Source organism: Leucoraja erinacea, chromosome 31, assembly GCF_028641065.1.
Source record: "Leucoraja erinacea ecotype New England chromosome 31, Leri_hhj_1, whole genome shotgun sequence".
In the NCBI taxonomy this organism is placed as follows: domain Eukaryota; kingdom Metazoa; phylum Chordata; class Chondrichthyes; order Rajiformes; family Rajidae; genus Leucoraja; species Leucoraja erinaceus.
This window is the reverse complement of record NC_073407.1, coordinates 6690757-6700830: the sequence shown is the minus strand read 5'-3', so window position 1 is coordinate 6700830 and position 10074 is coordinate 6690757. Positions and strand designations below refer to the sequence as shown.

General features: G+C 39.4%; 1 protein-coding gene across 5 annotated transcripts in view; it reads left to right on the top strand.

Annotated features, from left to right (window-relative positions):
• Positions 1-1892: 1892 nt before the first annotated feature.
• Positions 1893-10074, top strand: part of pbx3b (pre-B-cell leukemia homeobox 3b) — a 170011-nt gene continuing 161829 nt past the window's right edge. Inside the window, exons 1-2 of one of the 5 annotated variants that reach the window (XM_055659812.1) lie at positions 1893-2847; positions 3039-3112. In XM_055659812.1, coding sequence (XP_055515787.1) covers positions 2648-2847; positions 3039-3112 — 274 coding nt within the window. In that variant the 5' untranslated portion in view covers positions 1893-2647. Of the gene's footprint in view, positions 2883-3038; positions 3113-10074 lie in introns of all 5 variants that reach the window. The other 4 variants (XM_055659811.1, XR_008725934.1, XM_055659814.1 and 1 more) reach the window with 4 other exon arrangements.

Below are 10074 nucleotides of genomic sequence, written 5' to 3'. Positions count from 1 at the left end.
ATTGCAATGATTTATCAGTTGTAGTGGAGTCTGATTGAAAAGTTCGCAAATTATAGCAAAGAAAAAAAATAATTTTTTCGAAGCTAAATCTTCCAATATCGAAAATTGCATTCATTACAGGACACTGTACTACTAAGTTTCAAATGATTTTCAGGGACGGTTCATCCCTCGTCATTATATTATTACTCGCAAGCCTAAGGAAACCAGTCTGTCTACACTATGGAAATCGAAGAAATATATCTATAGTTAGTAGTTCGTTTAAGAAATCTCATCAACCGTATTATTCCATGGAGCTGAGAGGATTTTACATGGGATATATAGAGGTTTATTTTAATTATAATATCGAATATGATTTTAGAAAATAGATTGTTTTTTTCAGTCAATTAAGAATAGAAACCATAAAATACTCATGATCGGAAATTCGGGAATTAGTAGAATGCCTTGTCCGATTAAGAAATGTTGCATGCAATAATTATGACACTGTATGATATTTTTGAATATAATAATTTGATTTAATTAAAACAAACTCGTCGATGCAGACTAGAAATGCGGAATTAAGCTAATACGTATTGATGAAATCTTAAATTCTCTTACAACTTGGTTAAAGTAGATTATCAATTATCCTGCATTGCAATCCCGTTAATGATAGACCGAGCCTCCATGGACTCCATGGACTGGTGATGTGCGGGAGACCGTGAATGGGACGCCGCTATTAGAGAACAACCCCATTCATAAATAAAACCCACGCATGGAAGCAATACAATCAAATCAAATCATTGCAACATTCAACATAAACATTAAGGAATCGCAACATTTAAAATAAATAACTATTCAATTTGCAAGATTTCGCTGCTTTCTGAATGCAATGCTTGTTCTCCAAGGCGGGTGAAAGAAACCCGTAAAAGCGGTGGTGTTTTGCTATTAATTAAAACTTCGGAGGCTTTTGATTTCCCGTGCGCGGCCATTGAGTTGCTGGCTGGTGCTGCCACTGGTGCTGCCACTGGTGCTGGCACTGGTGCTGGCACTGCCACTGGTACTGGTGTTGCCACTGCCGTTGCCACTGCCACTGCCACTGCCACTGCCACTGCCACTGCCACTGCCCGCACCGCGGCTGCGAGATGGCCACCGAGCAACAATAGGAGCGCTCCCAATAAAGTCGTCTGCTGCCATGGCAACCAGCGGCCCTGCGCCGCGTGCGGGTGACGTCAGCGTTCGGCGGAGGCGGGGCGAGCGAGGGGGGGAGTGCGCTCCCTTTCCAAACCGACCAATCGCAAACACAAGTTGGCGACCGTTAAACCCTCCTCCTCTCCCCACCCCCCCTCCTCGCGCCAACCCCGCGAACTGAACTTGATGCCACCGAGCAGCGACCAGCCCTCCCGCCTCGTCATTGGTCCATCCCGCCAGCCACCATCGTCCCGCCCTCGCCCCGCTGCCTCGCCATTGGTCCATTCTGCCGGCCACCATCGTCCCGCCCTCACCCCGCCGCCTCGCCATTGGTCCATTCTGCCGGCTCGCACAGTCCCGCCCACACTCTGCCGCGTCGCCATTGGTCCATCACGCCGGCCACCACAGTCCCGCCCACACCCCGCCGCCTCGCAATTGGTCCATCCCGCTGGTGACCATGGTCCCGCCCCCACCCTGCGCCTTACCATTGGTCCATCCCGCCGGCCACAATGGTCCCGCCCCCGCCGCGTCGCTATTGGCCCATCCCACCAGCCAGACCTGCCGACGATTGGACGCTGAGCTGCCTGTCACGACGAGCTGTCACTCTGGGCGAAGGGGGTGGGGCTGAGGGGGAGGGGGAGGCGCGGCTTTCGCCTCCTGACGGACGCTTGACGGCGTCGAGCAGGGAGGGCGGGTGAAAGGGAGGAGGAGGGGGTCGATCGGTCGGCCGGCGCGAAAAAAAAACACATTTCCGTCGACTTCAGGGATGGATTGAAGAGAAAGAATAAACAGAGGAGGGAAAGAAAGAAAGAGAGAGAGAGAGAAAGAAATAAAGCAAGGGGGATAAAAGTGTGTGGGAGTGACAGGGATGAGGAGTGAGTGCGCGGCCGGGCAGTGAGTGAGGGGCAGAGCCGGGCTCCGACCGCTCTCCCCGCCACGGGCCGCCCTGTCGAGCGAGGGCGGAGTTTGCATTTTATATATTTATATATACACACACATATATATAAATATATTTTTTTCTCTTTCCCTTAAACTCTGACACGTCTGCAGTGAGTGAGTGGCATTGGCAGTCTGTCAATCCCTCACCAAAGCGGCCATCAAAAACATAAAGAGTTGGCTCGTAAATTGATCCGGCGAATCATTTTTATGATCTTTTATTATTATTATTTCCCTTCTGTCTTTTGAAGAGGCAGTTTACTTTTGATCTTGTTTCTGCATAGGGTTTTTTTTCCTCCCAGCGAGATCTTGGATTTTTTTTCCTTCTTTTTTTTCCCAAAAAAGGAGAATTATTTTTCCGTCCTTTTTTTTCCTGACAAGTTTTTTGGGGGAGGAAAAATACGGAATTGAAAGCGGCCAAGAGCAAGTGTCCCCCCATCCAGTCTTGTCTCTCTCCCTCGGCTCCAGCGCTACCTGTGCTTGATTTATATATTATATATATTGTTTTATATATATAAATTTCTCCCGTGTGCTGCTGCGGCAGAGTATGGACGATCAATCCAGGATGATGCAGACTCATCCCGGTGTGAGCTTGGCTGGACACTCGGTTCAGGGGGGCATGGGGCTGCCTCCACATGTGCAAGGACATGAAGGTGCAGACGGCGACGGAAGAAAGCAAGACATCGGGGACATCCTCCACCAGATCATGACCATCACCGACCAGAGCCTGGACGAAGCACAAGCAAAGTTGGTGGCCTTGCGGGAAAAAAAATCTTTTTTTTGTGTGTGTTTTTAGCGCTCAAATTCGCCGCCATATTTTTGACTTTGAGTGCTATAAATCTTGTTAATTACTTATATTTTCTCTCTCTTTTCCTTCTTTCATCCCCCCCCCCCTCCTCCTCCAACCCCTCTTTCTCCCCACTCTCTTGTGTTTGCAGGAAACACGCGCTAAATTGCCACAGAATGAAGCCGGCCCTGTTCAGCGTCCTGTGCGAAATAAAGGAGAAAACAGGTAGAGCTCCCGGTTAATTTTAACCCACACTGTGTGATACTTGTGCAGGCTGAACTCCGGCGCCATGTGCACCGCCATCTTGATTTCTGTTCCTCTCCTATTTCATTTTGCACACTGTAATAATGCTTCACTAAATTTAACAATTCATAACAGTGATGCTAAATGAAATGTGCATTAAAATGCTCGTATATCACCCCTAACACATCGCCTCTGGCACCCACAATAGAGCCGCCTTTGGCGCACTTTGCTCAATGCGGAGCAGAAAAGTAGCGGCGTGTGTGAGATTTTGCATCACAAACTAAACTATAGTCGGACTTTGAATCGGGGGAAAAATGACAATCGTGCCAATTTCTGGAGTAGAAAGACAGTTGCAATGTTGAAAGCGGATGTCTGGTGTGTTTTGAAGCTATTTGGAGCGATTCCACGCAGTGTAAATGCTGGTGCTAGGTTTATTCGGAGTTCAGGGCTTTGGGAAACACTCTGGTGTTATCTTTATTATACATATACTAACAGTGAGAAAACATAGTTGAAGTAGCTGATGGCAGAGTGATCTGTGCTGTTTTTTATTGAAAATAGTATTTCTATACAATCCGGATTAATCTATGTTAGATTTTAAAAGCCATATGAACAACATTTCCACTCGTGTGTAATGAAGATAACGTTATAACTACCGCAGTCTTTAGGTCTTTTTGTGTATAGGGTGCATTTTGAATATATTCTAAATTCCTTGCACCTTAACTTTGAAAACATATCCTACCATACAAGTCTGATTTTAGTTTTTAATATTAAGTTTTAAGTTGAGTTAACTTTTCATGTATGTTGAGATTTAGTTTTCCCGTTTGATTTTGGACCCAAGTGATGCTGGAACTAGCTGGATTGGAAATGTGACTAATCCGCCTAGGTGTTTTATTCAGGGTGTTTGAACGCTTTTATTTTAGTATTTTACTTAAGTAACGTTCAGTGACATGTTCGTTCACTGCTTGTTGTCAAGGCGTTGTGTCAGTTTGAACTGGAAGGGTTAGTCCGCATAACAAAGAAAACGTAAAGTAGAAGATCAGAGAGTGTTGGTGGGAAAACAGTGTTCAAACTTTGTTTCTCTCTCTAAAGAATAAAATTCACACGGTATTTTGCAAAGAAAGTGGCGCGTCATTGGGGAGATTTGGACTTGATTTGGAGAGATTACAATTCTCATAATATTTTACTTAAATGAACGTTGATTTTAAATCGACGTTGCAGATATTATAAGGCGAATCCAGTAGATTTAGAACAGGGATCTTTGTAAACGTTCGCAATGGCAATCAGGGGCAGGTAGCATGTTGTGAAATTGCAAACGCGATAAAACCGATCGGGACACTGAACCTCTAAAATATATTTTCCGTCAAATTCAACATTACAATAAGTCCGAGGGAAACGTTTGGTGTTGCATTCTGGTAGAAATGTTGTAGTGATGTTTTATTGCTGCAGGTCCAGTGTTTTTGCAGGACTTGGATAATAGCAAATCTGAGATGATGACAAATATTTCCACACGTGTGGTATTCTTTCCCGAGTGATGACATTTCTGACGCGATGTAAACGGGATTATAGAAACCGATTTTACTCAGGAGGTTTCTTTTATCAGTTTTGCTTGGATTTGTCTTGATAAAAGGCAGTACGGTTACAGCGAGTGTACAGACACTTTCCCGATAACCCAGGAAGAAAGTTCGACTGAAAGCGAAAATGCCAGGACTAATCCTGCAGATAAAATATTTAAGTTAAACCGAAAAAAACCCATATAAATATAATATAAAATACCATGCATCTGTTCCGAATGTTTGAAATCCTTAAGATATTAAATAATACTCGAGTACATTTACCGAGTGAACAGATGGCGTTGTTAAAATAATTCAGCAATTCTTCGGCCTGGTAAAAAAAATAAAAAATACTTTTGAAGAATTTGAAAGATAAGAATTTATTTTGGCACTTACAGAAAATATTTCCTTTAGTTTTAACTTTTCTTTTGATTTGATAGCGAGATAGGTTTTAGTGGTTTATGGCTGGAATGCTACAAACATACATGGTGTTAAGAGTGGCAGATCCTGTAATATAAAATGATGCACACACTGTTTGGCAAGGGATTGAAGTTACAGTATGGAACAGCAAGGCTTGTGTGCGCATCGTACTTCCGAAGAACAAAGTTTATTAGTTTTAGGCTTAATTAACGGAACATTGCTTTGTTTTTCATAGTTTAATTGTGACCCATCACTTTTGAGTGGGTGTCACAGCTGTTCTAACCATCGTGTAAACGCCCATTCTTTGATAAATCCATTGACTGAACGTGTGGCTTGGATTGAGTTGATATGGGCTTTCATAAATTGTATTAAGGCATCTTCTAGACATCGAAAGTCCATTTAAAAATCAGGATATCTGAGATAACTCGATTTTAAAAGTCGTCCCGATTGTATGCATTCCTTCACTTTACCACAAGGTAGCAGACTTTTTCACAAAGGCTGTAATCCCGCGACCGAATTTAAGGTATTTTTCTACCGATCAATTTTTAAAATCAATTATCACATTAAACAACTGATTTGGAAACGATGACAGCTTGCATCTTGATGAGAAGCAAAAGCGATTTAACGTTTGGTGGAAGCATGGCAGTCTGGCCTTTTGTTGCGATTGATAGTATTTTGAATGTATCAGCATGTGCATTGATTTAAAGCCAGCGTTTCAAATGAAGCATGGGATCAGATGAGTTCTGAAAATACTTTTATCAGTTTTCTTCAGCACTGGGCATAACAGATATATATTTTTGAAATGCAGGGAAGTTTAGATTTCTGCCAGATGGCAGCAGGGTGCAGTTTGATGAGTCTTGCCCGTTGCTTCCGTGACACAAATTTTTCTTTCTTGTGGAGACGCAAAACTCTGCTCAATTGACATTTGATTATGTAGGATTTCTTTTGGTATCGCCACACCCCAATAGAACAGGGTATCCCAATTAGAGTACTGGTACCATGCATTCGCTTTTTTAACAATGGACTTGTATTTCACTGAGGCAGATTACCGGGATGTTTGGCTCCATCAGTGTCAACACCAGCAATACAGAGAGATTAGAGTCTTTGAAATTAGATTGTAGAATTCATGCAACATTGTACTTCCAATGATCCCTGTATAAACTGTTGAAATATACTTTAGGAAACTAGAAATGTGAGTAAGAGCAGTTTTAGAACATTGTTACTTCATAATTTCTTTAAATGAAAGCATTGTCTTCACTTGAAATTATTTGTTTTATTGGTGCATTTTTGGTACCTTATGGTGAGTGTTTTTTTACAGTTTAGGTTACAATAAACCGTCCATCCTTGTTCTTCTTGTGTAATAAAAAATATAGTTGCACATAGCTCCACTTTTAGATTAATTTAAATTAACGGTTTCTTAATCCATTAAAAAAAAGCTTTAAATGCCCTTAATATCAGAAAAAACTTTGGCACCTTTTCCCCTGGTAATTGTAATATTATCGGGTCATAAAAAATAATTGTTTAGGTTTGTGTTGTGCAAAGGTGTCAGCTAATTTATCCAACTGTAATCTCAGTCACTAGTCTATTAAAGTTATAGATACAGGATAACATACACTGAAAAAATATATGGTCGGATGTCAAATAAACTTTTAAGATATACTGCCAACTCAACTGAAAAAAAGTAAATGACATTGATTTGCTGAAGCTGTCTAATGGTGTACTGATGGTTCACCAGATTTGTAGCCATTGTGCGGCTTATAAGCGGAACAGACTTGAAGAAGATCATAAAACTTAATGAACTCCTAGGCTGCAGGAGGTTTCCGCAGGGGGAGTAAAAGGGCTGCTTGGCTGGTTTGGCTGGTTGTTGAATTCTTTATGTCTGAAGAGAAATGAAGAAAATGATCAGTTGTATCTGAACCGTATTCTCCTGCATTACTTTGTGATAATTTTGTTCATGGACATTTTGATGTCCTTGCATGAATTTGGCTTCATCCTTTATTTCACATATAGATAAAACAAGAAACAAAGATCGTGTATGAAAGTAATTTTTACATTGGAGTGTACGTTGGATCTTGACATGGCATGGCTGCGCTGTTGTAATTGCGACATAATATGGTTAAATGAAACTGCCTTGTAAATTGCACATCTCATTTTTTTTTACCAAGATAGGGGGATTAAAATTTTGTAAATTGAGACTTCTGAGTAGGTTTATTTTTATCTTTCATTTGATTGGATCGTATAAACTAATAAAAAAAAAACCTGTAACATTAAAATAATGATTTAAGGATTCATGTCATTACAGATTAAATTGATTATGCTGAGGAACGAATAGATAATTCAATAGCACAAGTAATGAAAAACACTGGCCATTTCCTTAAAGCAGTCAGTACTGATGTCCAAGAATAACTTCATTCTCCAGGCTTTATATTAAATTGTTGGCATTAATATTTACACTGGGATCCTGTGGGTTAGTAGTTGGGGCATATTTGAATGGTTTGAATAATCAGATATGTTTGGCTCAGATAGACCAATTCACTAATAGTTGCTTGGTAAAAATTGTTAGAATATAAAAAATGCTTTTATCTAAATTTATAACTACACGTTGATGGCAATGGGTTTTTCTGATATGGAAGCATTGTACCATCGTGGGGATGGCAGTTATCTTCGCGCAAGTTGAGAAAAGATTCTGAAATCACCATCTTAACACTGATACACAGCATGTTTGTGGACCATTCTTTCTGATCATGCTGAGTCTCCATAATAAATTGGCTGGTAGTGTCTGTTATTTGAGAGATTAATTTGCGTCACTCTCTTCGTCGGTGCTGCGAACTTGTAGTGAGAAAAACGCTCAGTTCACTCTTAAGCTGTTTTATCAGGATGATCAGCATTGATGAAATATCATATCTTTGCCAATGTCTACTTTCTTGCTTTCGATGCTGACCTCGTATTATGATGGCTCCTATTCAATAAACCATTCATGTCTTTAAGTATAAATTTAGTAAATAATTCATGTCAATATTTAATATAAATTTTTAACTTGTACGAGTGTTCACCTTTATTGGTGTGCCAAGTTTGCTTGTTCATTCCAGCTAGTTGATGTATTGGTCTGCCTTTTTGTGTTGTGGTCACTTGTTTTAGAATAGATTACATTTATTTTATTGAAGTTGGTGCGTTATCTTTACAACACAAGTTAACTCTTGACTGGCCATGTAAGAACTGATTTATTTAAGGTTGTTTTAAAAAAACATTTGGCTGATATTGGCATTGGTGGCTAAGAACATTGGAAAATTATCAATTAATAGCTTTGAAATAGTGTAAACAATAATTAATTGAAAATTGTTCTGGTATATAGATTTGCTTTATGAAATCAAATTATAAATATAAATAGTTGAAATCGGCTTTAGTATCTACCCCGGTTCATGATTAAGTGCAGATTTGCGACATATAAGTAATTGGGAAACACATTCTATTTCAGGGCAAATGTTTTATTTTATTCACTTAGTTTTAAGCAATGTTTTTCTACCATGTAACCTGACCTTGTTTAGATATATAGGTTTTATTTGTATGATAGGTAAAATGTTTACCCAGCTTATAATGGTCAAACTCTCCTTGTTTGACAGCAATCTTATAATCTGGGCAGTACTTATGTTTAAAGTTGGGTTCTTGGATTTTTTTATTACAGTTACAATCCGGTGGTAAAGTTGGATGGATGATATGGAGGCATTAGAATATAAAATGCAATTGCGGAGCTAAGGTGTCAGCTGGAAATTGAATAATTGCTTTCTGGTGATTCATTGACAAGTTATTGAGTTGCTCTATGTGGACATGTTTAAAGTATTTGGCGCCAATGTACTTTTTATATTTGTGGTTGATGTTTTCATATTGATAATGTTTTCTGTACGCTCATAAATCTTTTAGTTTCAATTATTTTCTGTCCAGTCACATTGAGTATGTTTTTAAACATGCTTGTAATGTTTCTTTATTTTTAATGTTAGTAAAATTGAATCTGGTAATTTTTTTTAGATTCTTTGACCGTGATCTAGAGTAAAGGTTCAGAAGTTAAATACTTTACCTAGAGATCAGTTAAATATTTCTGAACTAGAAATATGATACTTCGATACTGAGTTTCCATATAAAAAAGAATAAATGCATAGGTTTGGATTTCTGCAGAATGAATAAAAAGGAAAAGACAATTGCAGTTCAAATTCTGTTAGTGTAAAGTATTTTGCCGCTGAATGCAGGGGATATGTTTAATCAAGTCACTTTGATCCTCTTCTATGGAGCACTGTAAACATTGTGTTTAAGGCTGTCGCAGTATTCAATGTTCTGTTTGTTTAGCACACATTCAAAGCTCATATGTCAATTTTGATGCTTCATTACTGCTTTAATTCATGTTCTGTTGCCCTTGATTGTGTATTTTCAGATAAATATTACTATTTCAGACTGGGTAAATCCAGAGCTTTGGGATACAGGAGGATGCCCAGTGCTTTGAATGCACTAGTAATGGTTTTGTTGCCGCTCTAATTGCACCAACAAAACAAACACTGGAATGTATTTCGGGTCTTAAGCTGTTAGTGTGACAATTAGCATATGGATTGGCTGAAAAATGAAGTCCAAATGAGCTAGGGTTCATTCCATGTGACATTAACACATTGCTGTGCAAGGTATCCAGTCCTCATGCAGCCAGAAAGATGTACTATTTTTATGATGAATGAATGAATGCATCCAGAAAGTGATTAATTGTTCCAGTAATCAACAGAATGTTTGATTTGCCAAACTAATCGATTGGCACAATTCTAGCTGCCAAGTAATCTTTTTTAATATGGTTATGTGGCCTTTATATATTTAAAGTAACATGTCTCCACGTCAATGTTACTTTGTTTTTCTATTTATGGTTCTGATTTGCTTTGCAAATATTTTTTAATGAAAAGTGAAGTAAGCTACAGATTCGGCATAAAATTTAGATCTTTCAGC